The sequence below is a fragment of the Indicator indicator genome, chromosome 1, assembly GCF_027791375.1.
Source record: "Indicator indicator isolate 239-I01 chromosome 1, UM_Iind_1.1, whole genome shotgun sequence".
Lineage (NCBI taxonomy): Eukaryota > Metazoa > Chordata > Aves > Piciformes > Indicatoridae > Indicator > Indicator indicator.
The window spans coordinates 121,844,863-121,868,629 of NC_072010.1; the positions used below are offsets into that span (position 1 = coordinate 121,844,863).

The window sequence follows — 23,767 nt, forward strand, 5'->3', positions numbered from 1 at the left end:
GCTCTTGCTCAAATGTAAGATGATTGAGGTGGAGAGAATGGGGTGGTCATTTTAAACCTATTTTAGCCTGGTTTTGGCATCTAAGCATGCAAGCAAGAGCATCAAAATTTACAAGCCTGAAGTCCCTGTATAGTTGATAAACTCAGCAGGGAAACTTTCAGAGAATGGGGCTGGATACCCAAGTCTGATGGCAGGGCTTGGAGATCCCCCAACATCACCTCTTTTTGATGGATACTGGTAATAACCACGCTGTCTAAAGACAAATTTTACTGGCCCCACTTGATGTTTTACAGTGAAAGCTGCACATTTATTCTTTAATGGGTCAAATCACAAGGGGGAATAAACAGTGGTGAAAGTCCTCTAGTTACTCTGATAGAAAAATGTATTAGTGTAAAATCCATTGTGCAACATGTTTTCAGAAAATCACTGTGGAGAAGACTTTTTCTCCACTGATGCATCTTCGCTTGTTCAGGTCTGTGTGGAAAAACACTTTAGAAACATCAGCTCTGCTGTTTCCACTTACTCAGGGCAGAGGTTTCTAAATCAATGCTAAAATTGTGGCTATTTTCTCCTAAAAATTAGCCTTGAATAAGCCATTCATGCACCTTTAGTACCATAAACATCCATACCAAGAGAAAGCTTCAGCCTGATTCCTGGCTTTCCATCTTTTTGCTCAGCCTGGTAACACCCAGTATATGATGATGTACAATTATATGCAATTAATTCAAAGATCTGGGAGATGAGAAATCACATCTGCAGTTAATCATCTTCTGCTTTTTCCAAGCTTTTTTTTTTTTTTTTTTTTTTTTGGTAAAGGAAGAGAACAAAGATATAATTAAATGTGACATTTCCCACAAATCAAAAGCTTCCTACAAATGTGCTGATAACATCGTGGAACAGCACAGCTCTCTAAATTGCTCTAGTGTTTATATGATGCTCATCACCTCCCTGAAGCTCATTTGAGGCAGGGTGTAATATCTATTACATGCTGCCAGAGTACAGAACTGTCACTGATAAATTAAGGAGTAATTTCACTGTACTACTCCAAATCCCATCAATGACAAGCACCATTTTGGCCAAAATGACTTCCCAGGTGAAATTGCTCCTTTTATGTGCTGAACTGCATCTGACACCTACAGCCTGTTCCCAGCCTGGTCTATAATTTTAAGTGGAGGCTGAGATTGGAAATTTTTGGCCCTTTGGAGGAAAAAGGCTGAACTTAAAACCTGTGTGGGAGCTGGGTGATGCTTCCCAGCTGTCTCCATTCATCATGAAACCTACCATAGGGCTGAAATGGGCAGAAGCTGTAGTAGTAAAGCACAGAATTTTTAAAGTAAGACCTGATTTAGTTAAAATGTTTATGCTTAGCAAGTCAGAAAATACCATTCAAAAATTAGACAAACTCTTATACTCCTTGTAAAAGGTTTAGTTCCATTCAAAATGATTTTAAAGTTTTCAATTTGGCAAGAGGAAAGAAGTGTCCATTTGGGGGTCCAGCTTGGAAGATTTTTTTTTTTTGTGTGGTGGTGGTGTTCTTATTTTTCCCATTTTCACCACCAAAATGAAACCAAGCCAAACCATTTGAATGCCCAATGTTCCTCCACAACTGTAGCTAGAACTTTACCCTGAAGAATCGTTTCCTTATTTAACATCTTTTTGAATCAGCTTCTAGAAAGTGAAAAATCAAGCTTGTGCCTCCATGTCAATATATTATTATTACTGTTCTAAAAAACAAATGCAGGTTTGCAGTACAAACAACCAAGACAACTGAGAGCAGTTCTGTGGAAGAGAGAGGTAGTTTATGTGCCAAAAGTTAGGTTTGCTTTCACTTTGGGGAATGCTGATAGTAAAAAAAAAAAAAAACAAATCAAAACAAAAACAAAGAACAAACCAACCAACCAAACAAACAAAAAAACCCCAAACAAACAAAAAATCTGCTACTTCACTGTTTTCATTAAATCCACTGTTAACTCACTGGGGGATGTTCAAGAGAAAAAAAACAATCCTGCTCTGGTTGGCAGTATTTGTGTTTGGACACACCTGAATGGGATCCCAGCCCACTCAGAGGAAACATTAGAGTTGTGCAAACGGTTGTGGCACAGCACTTTTACTGCACAATCTGTCAAATCAAGTCCTTAACTATGTCCAAACCCAGCAGGTGTCTCATCTCAGTGTATTTCAGATGGAGATAGGCATGTGAGCATATTCTCTGTCCACTGACATCACAAGACCTTGGCTGGAGCTGTCAACTGAATGAAAGAAGCAGTAATATCAGGAAGGTCTGGAAACTGTTTGGGGATTTGTTATGATTTATTTTCACTAGAGGCTCTTTGATTGTGTTGACCCAAGTCTGCCTTTTATACAGTGCATTAAAATGACCAAGAGAATGCCAGAGCACCAGCACTCTACAGAAGCTCACCTGCTGCCTGTTTCTAGTGTGCATTAGCCTTGCTTGGTGGGCTGATTGCTCCATCCTGGACCAAGCCTGCCAGCCTGCACATTGCACAGCCCAATCAGAAAACATGTTAAAAAAAAAAAGATGTTGTTTGCTATCCTTCATAACATTATGGCTTCTTCTCTTTTAAATATCAAAGCACAGACTCACTCTGAATCTGTTGGTACTGTATCACTGATGTCTCCTAGGCCACCTTTGGACCAGAAGTAGATATGTAAACCAGGCATTACTTACTAAATGACTAACTAGAGAATTTGGTCACTCCATGCCCCCCACCTCCAGGCAGAGGTGTTCATCAGCCATGCAGCAGTCACCAGAAGGGACAGAGAAATCCAGACTGATCTCTCTACAAGGTCAAATTCTCAGTGACTTCAGGAGAAACATAATCCGTACAACAAGCCTGGGTTAAAAATGTGTGCATGAAAGTGCAGGATGCATTAAAATCTCACTTGGAGCCTTAATATCCAAGGCAAAGAGTACACCCTTCCCCACTTCCAAATGGGCAAAATGACAAGAGTCTGAACACCACTGAAGTCAGGAGTACTTGTGGTACCCCTCAGTACTTAAAACCTTTCACAGTCTGCGTTTTCCCATGCTGGATCTCAGCATTAACATCCCCTCTACGGCAGCTCCTGGATTGTCAATCATCTTCTGCCAGAGGTGCTGCTCTTCCCCTTGAGAGTCCATCCAATCCACCTCCTTGCCATTACTTACACCTGGCAAATATAAACATATGAGGCATTTTGCCATATTAGTAAGCACTTACCTAACGTCCTTGCTCATTAGCTCCAACACTCTGCAAGAGACATGACAAGCACTTTATGCTACCAACTCCCCAGGGAACTGTACTGAAAACCTTGCAGAGAGCACCAGTTAGCCATCAAACTCCTCACGTGGCACATGGACAGAGGCACACAAACCTCCCCACTCTGCACCACAAGCAGCTTCCTCCTAACAGAGGAGGAATGGATTCATGCTTCTTCCTGATCACACCACTAGCAGCAGAAAGGCTGCTGCTGGACAAAAGTATCACAGAATCACAGAATCAATAAGGTTGGAAAAGACCTCAAGGATCATCAAAGTCCAACCTGTCACCCAAGACCTCATGACTAAACCATGTCACCAAGTGCCACGTCCAATGCCCTTTTGAACACCTCCAGGGATGGTGACTCCACCACCTCCCTGGTAGTCTCCTCCTTCCCCCTGGGATGCTAAGAAACACTTCCAAGGTATTCCTGGTTCCTCTAGAATGAGCAGAAGTACAACTGTGCACTAAATTTTTGTGTCTCACTCAATGGAGGGAAGAATGAAATCACCTACAGACTGCATGATGCCTTCTCTCCCTTTTCAGTTTCCCCAAGTTCCCATATGCTTTCCACGCACTCAGCAAACATTTCTGTCCTTCATATACATAAATCATGCAGGCTTAGGAAGCAGAAGAGCAAAGTAAGAAAAGGAATCCTGAGTCAGATGGGATCTTACCATTTCCAGTGCTCAGACGGACACCTCCCAGGAAAATATTACTGGAGAGAGATTCCTTGTCCCACACAGTCAGTTCTAGGCAGACATTGTGTATGTCTCTTGAAGTCAAGCCACTGAAAACAAAGGTGTGATTCCACTGGGGGTTCACACTCTTCTTTATTATGGGAGTTTTGTGTTTGGTAGCTTTGCTATCATCTGGCAGTAGGTATCTGGAAGAGACAGAAAAGGAAAAATGAGCATGCAGATGGGTTGTCAGGTAATATTCACAAAGATTTATGGTCATGAAGAGGCTGAAAGGGAATCAGGATCCCATCTCCCCACCACTATTAGGTTAAGCATGAACCATATTTTGCATATATGCTCCATTTGTCCTTATAGCTACAATGTCAGTTGCCACCAGCAGAAATTGGAATTAGGTCTCCTTGCCTCAAGTTTTGATTCTTAACCACAAGCTTTTTATTTCAAAAAAAGGCTAGCTAGAAATGGCTTCTGAAGTCTCTTTGTCCAGTGTCCCTCTCAAAGCAGGACAGAAGGTACTCCAGAAAGAAATGGAAATGAATGATAAGAAAGGATCTTCAGTGAGTTAGCACCAGCAGAGTTACCTAAAGCCCTGTTGAGTGCAGAATCACAGGTGCTATGAAGTCCAACACACTCTTCATATTTCATTTTTAGTGGGTAATTTCTTCGGTGAAACTGAAAGAACTTAATACTCTAGTTGAAAATCCAAGGTGTCCACAAATTTTCATAGCCTGTACCTTCACCAAAACTGAGTAACTATGGTGGTTGCAACAAATACTAAAAAGTCACACATGCAACAAAAAAAAGTAGCCCAGGATTCCTGTGCGGGCTTTTACAGGACAATAAACATGAGCTAGTTTACTGCAGTGGGCAATCAACTTACCTCTACATCACATTACCTCAAACTAACAGTGCAGATTAGACCAGCAGCATCTCAGCTGCTTCATGGCAACTAGATTATGCATTTGGCCATGACACAGGACAAATCAACAGTCCAAGGAAAACAGACTCTGGTTGCACTGTGCTGAATAATCCACGTCAGCAACAGCAGACTCCACTCACTTAAGACAGTCCAGAGAATTATTTGCCACACATTGTTATTGCCAACATAAAACATTTTCTCCCTGAAATCTGTTGAGATGTCCAATTGGGAGCAAGCCACAGTGGGATCAGCCAGTCTCTTGAAGTGTATAAGCTTAGTGGTAGTTTGAAGCACACTACCAGATCAAGAATTAAAGCCAGGATGCTTTCTATAATCCCCATTTAGTGACAACACTTGAACCAACACTAATGAGCTAGACCATCTCTATACATCAACAGCTCTGAAAGCCAGCTGGCAAAGAAAGATGTAACCTTGCTAATGCACAACTTGTATCTGTGAAAAATGCAATATAATGAGGCATGCAGGGTGATATTCATCTTATTCAAACACAAGCATATCCTAAGTGTAACGTTTTCTAGATAGTTTAGATTTTGACTGCCCCACACAAAATGCTGCACGGATGTCATACTTTGCATGTTTTTATGTACCCACAGGCAAATAAGTGACACAGGCCTTAAATCTTTCAAAATTACACATCTCCAGAGTCAAACCTGAAAGCCATCAGAACAGAAATTTTAGACATCCTTTGTCAAACACTGAACGTTATCAACAAGACACCGTTAGAGTTAAGATGCTGTGTTAGAAGTCAGTGAGAGACTTCCTGGGAACCCTCAGGGTTTAAAGGTGCTCCTTTACAGCTTACTACAGGCTGAAGAACCTTCCCAATTAAACACTAGGGGGAAAAACCCCTCAAAACTATTAATAAGAGAGAAAAATCTTTTATCTTTCAGCATATTTACTTGAATCAAAATAGAATCACCACACCCAATGAATTTCCTCTTTCTGCGTGTTTCAGGCGACATCCATTAGGAAGAACCTTGGATTGAAGGAGCATGCCAGCTTTTGCAAGTGCTATTTGCAGTTTTACAAGGAATCCAGACAGACTTGTCCCTTCCTGAAAACAAATTTCTTATTCAGGATGTAGCCTGGCTATTCCTCTTAGAGAAAAATATGCACTGTTTTGATTTCCTGAAAATGTAAATGTCACCATCAGAGCAGGTATCCTCTCCAATGTGAGAGCCCTAATTTACAACTTCTTGCCTCCAGGAATGATCAATATTCACCTGCCTCCCTCTGCTAACTCAGTGGAAGTGTTTTCTTTGACCAAACATTATATTCTGTGACAGCATGCACATTAGCACACTGGATACCTGTTTATGAATGGTTCTCTTTCTGGACTGAGTGGTATTTAAACACATCTGTGTTTAACCACTGGGACAACTCCTACCTCTCTGCCCTTATTTCACAGCATCCTTCAGTATACTACTTCAAGGTGTCAACTGCTTTTCAGGACTGATACTCTGCACATATAGATGCACTGGAGAAAGATGTGGTCAGTCAAAATATGATGCAGCACAGCCATTAAAGAAATGGAGATAAGAAACACAGACCCTTTCACAAAAGTGTCAGATGTGCCTCCTGATTTCACTGCTGTTAAATTCTTTGCTTCTTTGATGAGGACTTCTAATATTCCTCCAGATGGCACGTGAGGGTCTCGTTTTTTCCCTTTTTTAAAGCTCTTCTTTCCTGTACATAGAAGAGAGTTGTAAAACCATCACCAAAAATCACACAGGCACAGCAAGACTGGTTTAGAAATGTAAACTGTCTTGGCTAGATTATTTTTTTAATCATATACTGCAATGGGATTAATGTATTCCTTGTGAAAAGATTCTCATTCCATAAGGGCAGATAAACTAGTAGGGCAGGGACAGAGAAGTTACTCCATATTTGATAAATAATGTGACCATGTATTTGGCTGAACACAACCAAGTGCCCTGTCTGAAGTCCTATCCAAATACAAGTATTGATGGATTACTAAAATCATCAGAAAGAGTCATAGAATCATAGAATGGTCTGGGTTGGAAGGGACCTCCAAGGGTCATCTAGTCCAACCACTCTGCAGTCAGCAGGGGCATCCTCAACTAGATCAGGTTGCCCAGAGTCTTGTCGAGCCTCACCTTGAATATCTCCAGGGATGGGACCCCAACTCCCTCCCTTGGCAAACTCTTCCTGTGATCCACCACCCTTGTGGTAAAGAACTTGTTCCTAACATCCAATCTAAATCTACTCTTCCCCAATTTCAAATCATTGCCCCTTGTCCTATCAATACAGGCCTTTGCAAACAGCCCCCTCTGCAGCCTTCTTGTAGGTCCCCTTCACTTCAGGTACTGGAAGGTCACCATTAGGTCTCCCTAGAGCCTTCTCTTCTCCAGGCTGAACAGCCCAGCTCCCTCAGCCTGTCTTCATAGAAGTGTTCCAGCTCCCTGATCATTTTTGAGGCCCTCTTCTGGACCTGCTCCATCAGGTCCATGTCCTTCCTGTGTTGAGGGCTCCTGAGCTGGATGCAGTACTCCAGGTGAGAACTGTAAGTTCTCCCTGTAAGTACTTACCCTCTTTTCAGAATCCACTTCTACCACTGATGTCAAGGCAGCCCTACTCCACAAGCAAGATATAAATGCACAGCTTACAATGCACTGCATGTGCTCCATGTGTACAGATGCAGTGCTCTTGGGAAAGCAGGACAAAGGGCATGGTGCTCACTGACACACTACTGCTTGTCAACAGCAGCATGAGGACACATGTACTTGCTGCTGCTCTGCATCTAAGAGGCTTAGTAGCAGAGATCATATAACTGATTTGGGCTGAAACCATCAGAAGAAAAGATCAGGAGTGATGTCAAAATACACTAGTTTTTTAAAAAAGGATTTTTCAGCTAACAGCTTGCTTTTATAGAGAGAAAACTTTGGAAATACTGCTAGCAGAAGGAATGTAATCTGTTAAAGAAAGAAAGAAAAAGAATACATCTGTCAAATCCTAGTGCTAACAAGCAATACTGGCACTAAGATCTGTGTCTGGTATATCCATGCACACTCAGGTGCTGCCCTGTGATTGCTCTCATTTCAGATACCTGCTGCTCCTCATGCTGCTACAATGCAAAGAGTAAGTAACTGCTTCCTCCTGTTCCCCTGAAAATAGTGGCTTTCCCCGAAGAATTTAAATAATATTTTACAGCAATTCAGTAAAACTGAGTAAAGGTAAATCAGCATGAAAAAGAAGAGTGAAGGTGAGAAGGTTGGTAAGCTTAAAGATAGCGAAGCAAGAACAAGGCAGTGAAGTCTGTTACTACTGAATTTAACTAGCTGAACAAAGAACCCACAGACTGTGATGGAGACAACATATTTCTCTGTGGCTGTCCTCAGCCATGTTATCTAATGTCTGGAGTTTTTGTTTGTTTTCTTAGTTTACAGCCATGCATCAACACTTAACTGCTCAATCCTCTACCCTTCTCTCTCCTCAAATTCAATGTAAGAGAAGAGGATGCAGCAGAAGAAACATAGGATCCAAAATGTCCAGATAAAGACAACTAATGTGTTTATGTGTGATTTCAATCTTCAGCAACACCATGACTTCACCCTGGGTTAGGGCTCTCAACACTCAACATAATGTTGCCATTAATGTTTTGCTGTACCTTGAAACTGCCCTAGAGGAAGCATTAGGTTTCTGTCTGCGGGGATGTAACGCAAAACAACTCTGAGTTCTCCTTTATATTGAAGTCCAACATCTGTTGTAACCTCCACCTGAAAAGCAAAATAGAGAAAAAAAGAAAAAAATAACAAAAAAAAAAGGAAAAAATAACAAAAAAAAAAAAAAAAAGAAAGGGGGGGGGGAGGGAAAGAAAAGAAAAAATGAACACAAACAAACAAACCAGAAATCCGGTGAAGGTTAACCATTCACCTTCTCCTTTGGATTTTAATTTTGGTATAACAATACAGTGTTTGAAACACTTCCCAAACATATTAGGACACATCAGCCCACTTTCAGATCATCAGATAGTCCAGCTTGAATGCAATCACATTTTAGACAACTTTCTGAGCTAGGAAATGACCTATGATTCTGTGATTCTAAGTAAATCCGTAGTGCTGTGGCTCCTGGAGGATCTTGGACTCAGAACAAACATAGACAGATGGTGCCAGGGCGAGTCCATCAGCAGCCTGGGGTGAGGAAGAGTGCTACTGAGTACAAAGTCTCATCCATGAATAACGTTAACAGACGGTGAAGAGTGTCACAGGAAAAAAAAAAAAAAGATAGTCTCACAGAAACAGAAATCTAGTTGGTATTGTGGCCTGTTGGGAATTTTGGTCATGTCACAAACATGATTCAATGATTCCAAAATCACAGGATCACAGGATGTCAGGGCTTGGAAGGGACCCAAATAGATCATCCAGTCCAACCCCCCTGCCAGAGCAGGACCAAACAACCTGGTTCAGGTCACAGAGGGATGCATCCAGATGGGCCTTGAAAGTCTCCAGAGAAGGAGACTCCACATGCTCTCAGGGCAGCCTGTCCCAGTGCTCTGTGACCCTTACAGTAAAGAAGTTCCCCCTTATGTTGAGGTGGATCCTCCTGTGCTGCAGCTTACATCCATTGCTCCTTGTCCTATCACAGGGTGCAAGTGATCAGAGCCTGTCCTCCCCTCCTGATGCCCAGCCCTCAGATATTTATAAACATTTATTAAATCCCCTCTAAGTCTTCTCTTCTCCAGACTAAAAAGCCCCAGGTCCCTCAGCCTCTCCACATAAGGCAGTGCTCCAGTCCCCTAATCATGCTCACTCATAGCCCTCTGCCAGACCCTCTCCAGCAGGTCCCTGTCCCTCCTAAACTGGGGAGCCCCAAACTGAACACAGTACTCAAGATGAGATCTCACCAAGGCAGAGCAGAGGGGGAGGAGAACCTCCCTCTATCTGCTGGATACACTCTTCTTAATACACCCCAGGATCCCATTGGCCTTCTTGGCTGCAAGAGCACATTGCTGACCCATGGATAACTTGTGATCCACCAGGACTCCCAGGCCCTTCTCCACAGGGCTGCTCTCCAACAGATCACCTCCCAGACTCTACTGGTGCAGTTTATTATTCCTCCCCAGGTGCAGGACTTTGCACTCATCCTTGTTGAACCTCATTTTAGTTCCTCTGTGCCCAGCACTCAGTCTGTCCAGCTCTCACTGAAAGGCTGCACAGCCTTCAGGTGAATCAGCCAAGCCTCCCAGTTTGGTATCATCGTCAAACTTACTCAGCAGACTCTCTGTCCCTTCATCAATGCCTTTGATGAAGATGTTGAACAGCACCGGACCCAGCCCTGATCCCTGGGGGACTCCACTGGTTACAGCTCTCCAGCTGGACCTGGCACCAAGGTGGAAGCTCATCAGTAATTCCAGCTACTTGTTCTATATGTCACCTTTTTTTGTCATCCTTTAGAATGACAGGCAACTAGTGACAGGACAAGAGGGCATGGTATGAGGCTGCACCAGGGGAGGTTTAGGTTGGATGTTAGGAAGCAGTTCCTCATGGAAAGGGTAATCAGACACTGGAATGGACTACCTAGGGAGGTGGTGGAGTCACCATCACTGGAGGTCTTTAAGAAAAGATTGGATGTGGCACTTGGTGGCATGGTTTAGCTGATGTTGTGGTGTTAGGTCATAGGCTGGACTTGATGATCTCAGAGGTCTTTTCCAGCCCAAATATATCTGTGATTCTACGATTCTGTGAAATGCAAGTTTTCAGAAGAATAAAGCCATGTGGTGTTAGACACTGTTCAGTGAACATACACAGGACAGAAATATCTGGCATGAACAAATCATAGAATCATCAAGGTTGGAAGAGATCTTTAATATCATGGAGTCCAACTGTAACCCGACAACCATAAACGAAGAGGGCAAAGAGGAAAAAAAAACCCTCAAACTTGTTTCTGGACCTATAAACTGTGGCTTATTTGAGCTGACATTCAGCCCTTATTTCCCCCAATCAGGAATTTAAAAATCTAGTTGATTTCATGTACTTTAGAAGAGTCACTCCTGAGTCACTCTCGGAATGAAGGTGTGGAGAAGCAAGGTGAGAGAAGAGAGCAGACTCCAGGTCTGAAAGAGAAAAACTAATTGAAAACCTTTTCTGCACAGCTGCTATTTCTGCATCTTTTTGTTCTATAAATGTTTGAATCTTGACCAGAGAGAATGCATTCTGTGTTCTTCAGAGCATCCTTGTCAGGCCTTCACTGATGTGTGCTGAACTTCAATTCACATTGTAAGAGGTTGGAAACTACATTTTAAGATCAACAGATGCCACTGTATTTTGCTTGGCAGAGCTGGAGTTAATTCTCCCCAGAGCATCTTTCTAGTGCTGTGTTTTGCAGTGCTGTAGCTGGGTGTTGGTAACACAGCAATGTTTTGGCTACTGCTGAGCCAAGCACCAAGGCAGTGTTTTTCCAACGTCTTCCCCCCAGACAGAAGGCTGAGGATGGGCAAGATCTTGGGAGGGGACACAGCTTAGCCAGCTACCCTAAACTGACCAAAGGGGTATTCCATGCCATATGACATCAGCTCAGATAGATAAGCTAAGCGAAAGAAGGAAGTGTGGGGACATTTGTTGATGACATCTGTCCTCTGGAGCCAACTGCTCTGTGTATTGAAGCCCTGCCTCCTGGGAAGTGACCAAGCATCATCTGCTGATGGGGAGCAGAGAATAACATCTTTGTTTGCTCTTGCTTCTGTGCACAACCTTTGCTTTTGCTTTTCACCTTATTAAATTGCTTCTGTCTTGGCTCACAGGCCTTTGGTTCTGCTTTCCCTCTCCCCCATCCATCTAAGAAGGCGAGTCATAAGTGGCCCCCAGCCAAACCACCACAGCAACACAGAGAGAACCTGTTGTGCCAGTTCAAGCTGGCATTTCTAGACAAAATAAAGAGCAGTGAAAAAAGAAACCTTCTACAGTTACATTTGAGATCAGGTCTATGAAAAACTCAGGCATATCCTGACCTTGCTCACCAATGTTGACTAATGGAGGCAGGACTACTCATATGCTTGCATTTCTGTACTTGCCCCAGTGCTGATGTTTCTGTACAAATCAGCAAAATCTTCCTCAACTCTCAAGATGGACAAAGCAGATGCATAAAGAGAGAGAACCCTGGAGTGCTGAGAAACACACATCAAGGTACCACACGAGCCTTTAAAGAACTGTCTATAGTCGAATGTCTGATCAGTATTTCTCTCAAGTGCATTCAGCTTGTTTCCTCAGGTAACTCAGAATTCTGTTATCAAGAGAAAACAGAACCAAGAAAACCCCACCAGAGGTGCATATGGTGATATGCACGTTCATGGTGATATGCCTTCAATATCATACACCCAAGGCTAAAGCACTATGTTTAGTGGGGCTAAGTCTGTACACAAAGATGGGATAGGGGAAAAAAAGCCATTTTAGTCATAACAGCATGGCCCTTCGGAGACTTTGAAGCACTTTTACAGCAAAACAGAATCTGAGAAAATGGTCCTGCCTCTACCACTGTCTGATGCCAGTTATTCCAAGAGAGGACAAAAGAAAACCTATAGTGTATGGCTGTGGAATAATTTGCACACCATCTAAAATCTTACCAGTCAGTCAGATCACTCTAACTATGCAAGTTTTAGATCAAGTTTCCCATGAAAGCAGCGGAAGTTATTTTTTCTGTTCCAATGGACAAGTGATGGTTTAAGTTCTTACATCAGGAACAATTTATTAACCTCCCCCCTAAATCCACATACAACATGCCTCTAGACTCTGCCCCTTCTTTAACCACAGAACTGTTTTCTTTTTCTGATACAACCACAGACCTCTTGAAAACAGACATTCAATGCTTCTAGAAGGAACAGATCTTAAAGCCACCAACCTTTACACTAAAGCAGCTCAATGATTCACATTAGAACAAATAAAGCACTGCAATAAAACCTGGGAAATATTTCACTGCCATTCCTATCTCTATCAGGCAGATCATATAGGAGAACAGCATGTAATTTGCATATATATTAACCGGTACCTTCTTTAAACCTAAAATGCAATAATTGACTTTTTAAAAGTGTTTTCTTTGCTGATCAAAAACCTTAGTAACATTTTAACTTTAGAAACATTCTTTATAACAATTTAGGAAGCAGGCAACACCAATTCCATGTTTGCTTTTTTTTGGTAAAATAGAATCATTATTTATAACAATTTAGGAGGCAGACAACACCAATTCTGTGCTTGCTTTCTTTGGTAAAATAGAAACATGATTCATAACAATTTAAGAGGGAGACAACACCAATTCTGTGTTTGCTTTCTTTGGTAAAGACAAAACAAAACGAACAAAAAAACCCAAACAAACAAAAAAAAAACCCTAATTTAAAAGTATTTTAATGGGTTTGGAAATAGTCAGACAATGTCTTCCAGCTGGAATGGCTGAAAGGCTTTGTATTTCATTATGTTTTTCCCTGAGCAGGACAGATTCCTGTCTGCCTCAGGTCATTTTTTTTTTTCCACTTTTAGGATAAAAAGAAGCCACCCATACACACACAAATCCCAAGAGATTGAAGTGGGATGACAGAGAGACTGCAGCTCAGTTTCAGATCAACATTGCGTGCAAACTGCAAGCGAACCAAATGCTAGATGTGTATCATATTGTTTTAAACCAGTAAGTACTAAAAAAGAGAGACATCTGACACCAGCCAAAGCTAGGATAGACATATAGTAGACTTTCCTTCTGCTTCAAGAGCAGACCCAACACAAACAACCTACATAGCAAGCTTGTAAGGACAGAGTGATGACTGAAACACATTTGCCGCTTTCTCTTCCTAGTCTCACCTTGTCTGGATCATAAAGGTAGAGCTGGTGATCAACCTTAACAAGAAAGCTGAAATACTAAACTGGATGTGTAAATGTTCAAATAATAATAATTTTTAAAAACCCAATACATTTCCTTGTGCGTCATCTGGCAAAATATTTGCTAAAATATAAATCTGTGACGGTTTAGATGTAAACCTCACAAAGGGCTATACTAAGAATTGCACAGCAAGCAGATTCACCTCCCACCTGAAAGGCACAAATCAAACACTCCCAAATACCAACACTGTTTTCTTAAAAATAATAAACACAGAGCCAACAAATCATCTGAGTCTGTTTCCACATCACTCGCAGCAAACCTTGGATTTTTCTGCAGGAAGAAAAACACATTTTCTGAAATGGCAATCTAAACCACCGGAATTCCTGGGGATTCTAGCTGCTGCAGGAGCAAGCAAGGCAGAAGCCTTTAATCCTATATCATACAGCAGCTCATTGAATCTCTTCAAAAAATAAACCTTTGCCAAAGCAGGGGGTGCCCTAGAGACAGAAGTTGTCTTATCCTTAGCTAAGTACAACACAAGTCCTGTTTCACAGACCAATTAATCTGCCTACTGAGAATCTTTATCTTGTGCCTTCCTAGTTAAGGTGAGATTAGCAAGTCATTTTCTCACAGCTGAAAAGCGTGAAGCACTTTGAACTAAAACAAAAAAAGATGTGTTTCTTTAATGAACTCTTAAGACTTTATTAACTCTAATGGGTAGGGAGGCGGTAGAAAAGTCCTTTGGTTTAAGTGTTATTAAATATATATATATATATATGTAAAACCATCAATTTCTTTACTAGTCTATTTCTTCACTGCAGTTTATTACAGGAGGAACTCATAGTTTCTCTGAAGTGTGGGGATTTTGTTTAAGTAGCCATTTATATGTAAAGTTTTCATTAAAGACTTTAAAACCAGTCCATTTTAATTCAATAAAGAACCAAGATATTCTTTTTCTTCCCATATTAAGACCCTCAAAAAGCCACCATTTTATAAACATGTTGTTACAGTGTGAGAGCTGAAAACCCCCTCCCACACTGACAACAACCAGGCTAGCTCAGTCTGGAAGCAAATGAAGCTGCATTTTACAGGCAAAACTACAATCTATGAGGCAATGCAATGAATATGTACAAAAATACACTATTCACAACATTTACAGATATGTACAATCAACAGGAAAGCACAACCAAGCTCCCTGGCTTCCCCCTAAGGGGCCTTCCCCAAGGTGCCTCCCCCCAGCCAGAAGGACTCCTCCCAGACCCCCCTGGCAGAAGGCAGAGAGTCAAGAAGCAGAGAGGCTGTTAGACTTAGCTTGTCAAGGTCAGTGTGTTATCTTCAGCCAGAAAAGAAGCAGCAGCCAGACAGAAGCCCAGCAAGCAACCTGAGACTGCCCAACTCTACAATCTTGTTTTGAGTAGAGATTCTTAAACATTTCTCTCTCTCCAGTGGCAGTGTTTAGAATAATCATTATTTTGCTTTCTTACACCCAATAGTGATTTATTTACATTCTTTCACTTTCTCTGCTTGAACTTTGTAAGAAGAAAAATTAAAGACACTCTTAAAACCATCACACACATTCCGAAGGAAAAATAGCTAAGTCTTACTAAATTTGCTTCACAACACTCTGGCCAGCCCCTGGAAACTGTTACCTTGGGCTGGAGCACAAACCACTCATCGCCCTGATTTTCAAAGTTCCAGGAGTCGAATGGAATTTCCACCTCCCCAAGGAAGCTGTTGTGTCCAAATCTGTCATAGTGCCAGACAGAAAGCTGGAGGGTCCTGGTTTCTAGCTGTGTGTGACTGATGACGTACTACCAACAGAAAAAGAGAAGAAGAAAAAAAACTTCTTAGAATAAGCATAAATAATAGTTTCCATGGAGCCTTTTACAGCTCTAGCTCAATTTCACAAAGCCCACAGCAGTTAACAAATGAAGCATGAAAAAGAGATTTATTTTCTTTGCAAACAAGATCTAGCTAGCTAGAAAACTCAAAATGTTAAGCTTCAAGTTTTTTGGTTTTTATTTTTTTTTTCCCAGCATTCATTCAATTATAATTTATGTTACTATCATGATTGGGTTTTTTCCCCACTACTCTTTATTGGGTATTTATGTTTATAAGGGAAATTACAATACTTAAAATGATGATCCTGTTAATTTCCTTTTAAGTTTATGTAACAGAAGCAAAGTTTACTTTGTAAGAAGAAACTTCTTCACCCCTAAAGAAAGTCTGTGTACACTACTTTCTAGAAATTGTATCCTCTTTTCCTTTTTAATTGGATCTTTGCAACTTCTGAACAATTGTTCTGAAAACAAGCAAAAATGCATCTGCAAAGCAGTCACCAAGTGTCTCAGTCTTCGTAACCATTGTTGGGTTTGAAAACTCTTAAAAAACTCCTCTGAGGAAACATCACATTCTAGCAAATACACAGAAAATTATAAACATCTGGAATTCTAGCTCTGCACACTGCTTTTAGGAAAAAGCCCATTAATTCCCTGAATTCACCCTTCTCCTAGCGTTAGCTGAGGAGAAGTTTTGGGGGTTTGCATTAAGAAGGATGCCTGGACACAGACGTACATCCTCCAAAAGCTGAAACAGTCAAGCCAGTTGGCAAGCCACCCCAGTAGGCTATTCATGTATAGATATATCCACAATGCTTAATCCCAGATGCCAACAGTTCCACTCTGAGATGTCATATTTAGCAGCAGTGAAATAAAAGTCAGGGAGGGAATCACAGAATGTTAGGAGTTGGAAGGGACCTTGAAAGGTCATCTAGTCAAATCCCCCTGCCAGAGCAGGATCACCTAGAGTGGGTCACACAGGAACATGTCCTGTGGGTGGGTTTTGAATGTCTCCAGAGAAGGAGACTCCACGACCTCTCTGGGCAGCCTGTTCAAGAACTCTGTCATACCTACAGTGAAAAAGTTTTTCCTTATGTTGATACGGAACCTGCTACACTCCAGCTTCCACCCATTGCCTCTTGTCCTGTCATTGCACATCACTGAGAAGAGGCTGGCTCCATCTTCCTGACACTCATCCTTCACATCTTTATAAACATTAATGAGGTCATCCCTCAGTCTCCTCTTCTCCAAGCTAAAGTGCCCCAGCTCCCTCAGCCTTTCCTCATAAGGGAGATGTTGCACTCCCTTTGTCATCTTTGTAGCTCTGTGCTGGACTCTTTCAAGCAGTTCCCTGTCCTCCTTGAACTGATGGGCTCAGATGTGGCTTCACCAGGGCAGATTAGAGGGGGATGAGAACCTCTCTCAACCTGCTAACCCCATCCCTTCTAATACACCCCAGGGAAGATAGACAGATTTATTTGTTATTCTTTTCCAAGAGTTCTGACAGATGCAGCTCTTGCTTACCTACTCACAATTCAAGTAAGCTCCCTTAGTTACAGCTCACATTTTTAGCAAGCTGCCAGATCCTGTCCTCATTGAGTTCCCAGCTAGCAGACTTGTTTAGTGCTATGTTCCTTGCTAAATAGAGTCCAACACCTCTGTTTTCCAGTTCAGGCAAGTCTTAACTTTACTATAAGCCATAAAAAAATGAAGCTACGCAAGACACTCTCCCTTGGCAAGCAACCTGGTCAGACCAAGTGTGTTTAAGACTGCAAAGTGGTTTTGCAGCCAGGTTAACCCAAGTACACTGGCCAGGGAACATCTGTGAGTCTCTATTATAAGAAATTTTAAATGTTACTGAGAAGTTATAGAGTTTCTGGCTTCCTGACAGCCAGCTGGGATAACTCTCATCAGTCAATGAGGAAGGGGAATCACTAAGAGCCATGTTGTCAGGGTGCCAGCCTGGCACTGATCTAGGTAGAAACTCTGCCATTCCCACCTGCACCGTAGAGCTAAGGAAGAGAATAAGCAACTCATGAGGAGCTCAGAATAGTTCAACCTCTATAGTGAACATGGGTAAAAGGCAAGAAAGGAAGGAGCCTGGCTCTGCTCCACCAGCCCTCAAGGAGGTAATCTCTCATTGTCTTTTGCAGCAGAATATGAAGTTCACCACAGCTTTCTAGGAAGATGGGTTGTGAAGCTGTTGACATTTTCTCATCCAAGTCAGTTCTGCTTTAAAAAAAAAAATAAAATTAAAGCCTCCAGAGAAATTTAGATTTTACTGAAAAGAGTTTATCTTTTCAAAATCACTTAAATGGGAAGTTTTAACCTAGCTGTATTTCAGCATCAGTTGCTAACTTGAGGGCTTACAAAAATCTTTAAGATGCTTCTAACATTTCTGAGCTTGGGTTAGACAGGAACATCAGCAGCTTTGAAAGAGACCTATGGAACCTAATTGAAGTTTTACCTATAAAGGGGAGAACCAAACAAAAACACTCCCTCTATGCTGGAAGCCAGAAACTGCAACCCATAGGATTAGTACAGAGCTTTTGCTTAAATACATTCCTTTCAAGGCATCTCTTCCAAAGTCTAATCTCCACATTGGAAGACTTACAGAAAACACCTATGAGCACAAGCACAACATTCATCACAGCCTGAGAGAGAGAGACAGTGTTCTCACCTTCAGTGTTTCATTAAATTCTGGATTGGTGCTGTTGCTTTTGATTTTGGTCTTGCGTTTACTTTGGCGAGACTTATCAGGCAGAAGGTATGCTTTGACATACCTGCAGATCAAGTAGTACATTATTAGCAAGGAATAAAAATGACCACTTTGAGCAAGGACTTGATATTGCTGCTTCAGCTACATATAGGAGAAAATTAATGCTCACAGTCTAAGCAATGCACACAAGTAACAGAGTGATGGAAAGGCGTGGTCTTTATCCACAAAGAGAGCAATGTTAGATAGGATCAGAATAGCAAAAGGCAAAGCTAAATTAATTTAGTCATCTTCAGAAATGAAGAAAGCTTTCCTAACACTTTCCTTTTTGTAATACATTATTATTAACTGGTTACATATTGTGGTAGTTTTAGGCTGTGTGTGGAAAATTTTCCACAGATCTTCCACAGAAAGTGGTAGAATGTAAATAAATTACCATTTGATGTAAAAAGGAAAATAATGATAAAGTCTAAATAATCCCATTGGTCTGAAAACCAACATGTAGTTTGGTAAACTAACTAACTCTTTCTGGCTTCCTTCACTCTGGTTGATACTAGCTGGCTTTTGCTTAGCTGTTGCTGACCTTGGCTGTGTTCTTCGTTGTGGTTAAGTACTAACAGCAACTCTCTGCTCCTCTTTCTCTTGTCCCTTGTACAGGGAGGAAGGGAGCAGGGAGGGGGAAGCTGTTAGAAACCCCCTGGTTTTGTCCAGGGGGGTTCTTGTGTTGTTTATAAATTGTGTGTGTGTGTGTGTATACATATATGTAAATATTGTACATTTTTTACATATTCATTGCATTTCATATTCATATTTCATTTTCAGATTGTAGTTTTGCTTGTAAACACAGCTTCATTTGCTTTCAACTGAGCTAGTCTGGTAATTTTGTGTTGGGGTAATTTCAACCCACCACACACAGAAAAACACATACACTGAAATTCCAAGAGAATGAGAAAGTTCATACCTTGCATAGGGTAGGATTTCACATGATTACAGATACTAATTATTACTTATTGATGAGAGAGTTTACCTACTATGCTGAAAACTAGAATGAGCTCAGAAAATATGGTCCTAGCGAAGTGAGTGTATGGATGCACAAAACCAAAGTTATCTCTATCCCTTCCTCCAAAAAAAAAAAGAGAATCACCCTCTTCATATACTTAGTTATGGTTCTAGAAGTAAGAAATCAAATAAGTCTCCCTTTTCCTTGGTATGCTTTGCCCTTTTGCAGAGGTTGCTATAAACAGGTTGATAATTCAAGTAATCTTATTGTTTCTCCAGAGAAGGTACATGTTGCTCTAAGAAATAAATTGAAAATGCTTTTTCCCCAGGGAATCCAAACCAATCATCATCAAAACACTAACAACTGGATCCTGTGAGTTCTCAGGCTCACACCACAACCCTGGGCTACGGCACTGTGCGTGACCTCCTTGACCAGACCCTAACACAGCCTTAAAGGAAATTCTCTGTGCTTACGGATCAGTCCTTTGCTTCTTCTCATCTGCAACAGCCAGGTTTCTGCAACTTTTCACCAGGATGTTGAGGGCACCTGTTTTGTAGCTATAATTGACGCTGAGAAGGATTTCACCGCTGACCTTCACGTTGCCATAGTCACCAGTTTCACTATATACACTCAGCATGCTGTTAATGCTGGTCTGGAGGGAGACAGAAAAGGGCTTAAAGAAATTACATATTTCCAGAATCCGGCTTTTTTTTTTTTTTTTTTTCTCATAGTCACAGCTTTTCAATATTGTCACACTTGTTAGGACTTGATATGAAAACATATTATAGAACAGAGACACCACTTTCCTCTATTTGATGTGAAAGAGAACAAGAACTCTAGCTAACTGCAGTTTAAATGTCTAGACCATTGATGTTTTTCCATGCAGGACTCAAAACTTGTTTATAGTCCTGATCAAATCTAAGTCACCATTGTTCAGATCATGCATGAACTGAAGAGCACACAGGCTACATAAATTGTGAGCTCCCATAAGTTCAAACGGAAAAAAAAAAAAGATCACCTTTCTGGCTCAGCTGTCCACCTGATTTTTACTGAATCTCATAAGACAACTGTCAATAAAACCACTGGAAAAAATTATAAGGATGGTTCCCATAATGCAGACAGCAGAATCATAAAATGGTTTGGGCTGGAAGGGAACTTCAAAGGTCATCTAGTCCAAACCCCCTGCAGTCAGCAGGGACATCCTCCACTAGATCAGATTGTCGGAGCCTTGTCGAGCCTCACCTTGACTATCTCCAGGGATGGGGTCTCAACTAGCTCCCTAGGCAACCTGTTCCAGTGTTCCACCACCCTCGTGGTGAAGAAAAGCACATTTGTTTAAAGCAACACCTACTTTTCATTAGTAATGCTAAAAGAATGAGCAAAGTTCTGTACCCACCATTTCACCATTTTTTTCCAGGGCGAGAAAGTTTTAACGGCAACCCCAAAACCTTTCCACTGCAGCATAACATCACCCCCAGAACTCTTTTTTTTCCCCCACTCATACCATACAGAGTATTTCTATGAGGATGTCCTCTTCCAGTAGGTTACAACTAGGAAGCAACTGAGTATTTTTAAAGATAATCAAAGCAATTTACACATTGACAGAGCCAAAGAGAAATCTAGTGGAAGTTTTCTTTTTAGTCATTGAGCAAGACTCCTCAAAAATATATATCACCATCTAAATCCTTGCAGGACACACAGATGTAGTCTTCAACACAGGGGGAGAAAAGAGAGAGAAACATTAAAAGTAAGCTAGAGAGGATTCAGGAGAACTCACAGTATCACCATCTGTTTCAGGCACGTTTAAATACGTCCATTTTTTGTCAGAGCCTTCTGGGGAGTTCTTTAAAGAAGGCAGTGCAAAAGATCAAGAGAAAAAAGCATTAGATAGCTGGAATAAGCAAGAATAACTGCAGTGATAAATCTTTACCTGTATTGCAAAGCCATAGGAAGCAAGAAAGAAAACACTATCACCAAATCAGAAATAAAACCTCTTTTCTATGTACTTCAAGTACTGAGGGACACATGGCTCAAGGTAGTATCTTCTGTATCAAAATAAACAAATTAGATTTTAGAACAGCAACTCAGCAGGTTTGGATTTCTATTGCATTGTATTTGGATTCACAGAATCACAGAATGTTAGGGGATGGAAGGGACCTTGAAAGATCATCCACAGTCCAATCCCTCTGCCAGAGCAGGATCACCTATACCAGATCACACAGGGACACATCCAGGCAGGTCTTGAATATCTCCAGAGAGGGAGAATCCACAACACCCCTGAGCAGCCTGTTCCAGTGTTCTGTCACTCTCACAGTGAAAAAATTCTTCCTCCTGTTTCCATTGAACTTCCTATGCCTCAGCTTCCACCCATTGCCCCTTGTCCTGACATTGGGCATCACCAAGCAGAGCCTGGCTCCATCTTCTTGGCACTCACCCTTTACATATTTATAAACATTAATGAGGTCACCCCTTAGTCTCCTCCTCTCCAAGCTAAAGAGCCTCAGCTCCCTCAGTCTCTCCTCATAAGGAAGATGTTCCACTCCCTTCATCATTTTTGTGGCTCTGTGCTGGACTCTTTCAAGCAGTTCCCCGAGGTCCTTCTTGAACCGAGGAGCCCAGAAGTGGACATAATATTCCAGATGCAGCCTCACCAGGGTGAGGAGAACTTCTCCCAACCTATTAGTCACACCCCTTCTAATACACCCCAGAACAGCATTGGCCTTCTTGGCCACAGGAGCCAGCTCATGTCAACGTCCTATCCACTAGGACCCCAGGTCCTCATTTACATCTGCATGAAATCAATTCTCACTTTATCTAGTCAAAAAGCTAAGCATTCATCCATTGGCAGGATTGGTGCCTTTGTAAGAAGTGCAGTTTCCTTGTGGAGTTCATAGGAGCAGGTGGAGAAGCACACAAATGTTTGAACAGGTCACTCTTTGGGAAGCAAACAAAACTGGCGGCAGCATTTCCCCACCTCTGTTTGCTAGAGCAATTTGTGGAAATCTCACCAATAAGTGCAAGGAAAATTACATCTTGATCTATCTCCTTCTTTATCAGCTGCAGGGAGAAAGGAAGAGCACAGTCAAGGGAAAGAGCCACACAAATCTAAGTGATCTGTGACAAAACCCAACTCTCCAGGCACCTTGCCTAAGGAGCCTGCAGCGCAGAAAGCTGGAGGCATAAGCAGACCCGTGTCAATATGGTAAAAATAAAAGCTAATTTAATACACCAGGTAGGAAGAACAAATGGAAAAAAAAAAAAAAAGAGGGGGGGTGTAGCTCTCATGCCCTTCTTTACCCCTCAATTAAATTTAAAAACAAAAAAAAAGGAAAAAAAATTAAAGAAAAAAAGATCATCTAGTTCCAACACCCTCACCATGGGCAGGGACACCTTCCACCAGATCAGGTTGCTCAATTGCTCATCCAATCTGTCCTTGAATACCTCCAGGAAGGGGGCATCCAGGACCTCCATAGGTACCACCGTTACTGTAAAGAATTTCTTCCTAATATCCAGTCTAAATCTACCCTTCTCAAGCTTCAGTCCACTCTCTCTTGTCCTACCACTACAAGCCCCTGGAAAAAGTCTCTTCCCAGTTTGCTTGTAGGTCCCTTTCAGGTACTGGAAGGCCACTCTGAGGTCTCACTGGAGCCTTCTCTTTAGGCTGAACAGCCCCAGTTATCTCAGCCTGTCACCATGGAAGAGGTGCTTCAGCCCTTTGATCATCTTTGTGACCCTCCTCTGGATCCACTCCAGCAGTTCCATGTCCCTCTTATGCTGGGTGCACCAGAACTGGGTGCAGTACTCCAGGTGGGGAAGCTCAAAAGAGCAGAGGGGAAGAATCACCTCCCTTGTCCTGCTGGTGACACTTGATACATTACTAATATTCCTGGAGCTAAATTCCAGCCTTTACCATTTATGTATTTCCACCTCTGGCATACATGAAAATGGGTACCCTTGCACTGTGTTCTATACAAACAGATGGCCTCTGACCATAGAATTTCAGCAAACAATTTCTGAATTGCTTACAAACTACAAACAAAATAACACAAATGTAGTAGAAATATTTGATATACTTTTTTTTCTCCATGTATAAGAGAGAGATATATGCTAAGTGCAATGTCTGAAAGAAATCTACTAATTTTCCAGGAGGAACATGGAGCTTCATTTTTGTACCTCACTAATAATTATATTTGTTTTCATTACATATTATCCCTGCAGTAAGGCAATGACACAATTCAGTCCTAGTGTTGTGACAGGTCTTGACAACGCATTAATACTTTCAGGAGAGGAATCAGTGAAGCATGCAGAGAAAACGAAATACATAGTTCATGTCTTAGCTTTGGGAAAACACAAAGGAAAATACTTCAATGCTGAGGTAGAGTTTCTGTTCACTTTGCATTTTTGCTCCCTCAAATTACTGGTTGATTTCAAGAATCTTCACTCTTTAAGATATTTCTTCCTTTAGCTCATGTGTTTATTGTCAGAGTACTCATAC

The 23,767-nt window shown here is 41.5% G+C and overlaps 1 protein-coding gene across 1 annotated transcript in view; it reads right to left on the minus strand.

Moving 5' to 3' along the window:
• Nucleotides 1–3,028: 3,028 nt before the first annotated feature.
• The window catches only part of SYTL5 (synaptotagmin like 5), a 63,592-nt gene continuing 42,853 nt past the window's right edge, over nucleotides 3,029–23,767 (minus strand). The window contains exons 10-17 of the mRNA XM_054384774.1: nucleotides 21,050–21,115; nucleotides 19,746–19,924; nucleotides 18,237–18,339; nucleotides 15,368–15,529; nucleotides 8,527–8,635; nucleotides 6,449–6,584; nucleotides 3,938–4,146; nucleotides 3,029–3,171 (exon numbers count right to left, since the gene is read on the minus strand). Coding sequence (XP_054240749.1) covers nucleotides 3,029–3,171; nucleotides 3,938–4,146; nucleotides 6,449–6,584; nucleotides 8,527–8,635; nucleotides 15,368–15,529; nucleotides 18,237–18,339; nucleotides 19,746–19,924; nucleotides 21,050–21,115 — 1,107 coding nt within the window. The remainder of the gene's footprint in view (nucleotides 3,172–3,937; nucleotides 4,147–6,448; nucleotides 6,585–8,526; nucleotides 8,636–15,367; nucleotides 15,530–18,236; nucleotides 18,340–19,745; nucleotides 19,925–21,049; nucleotides 21,116–23,767) is intronic.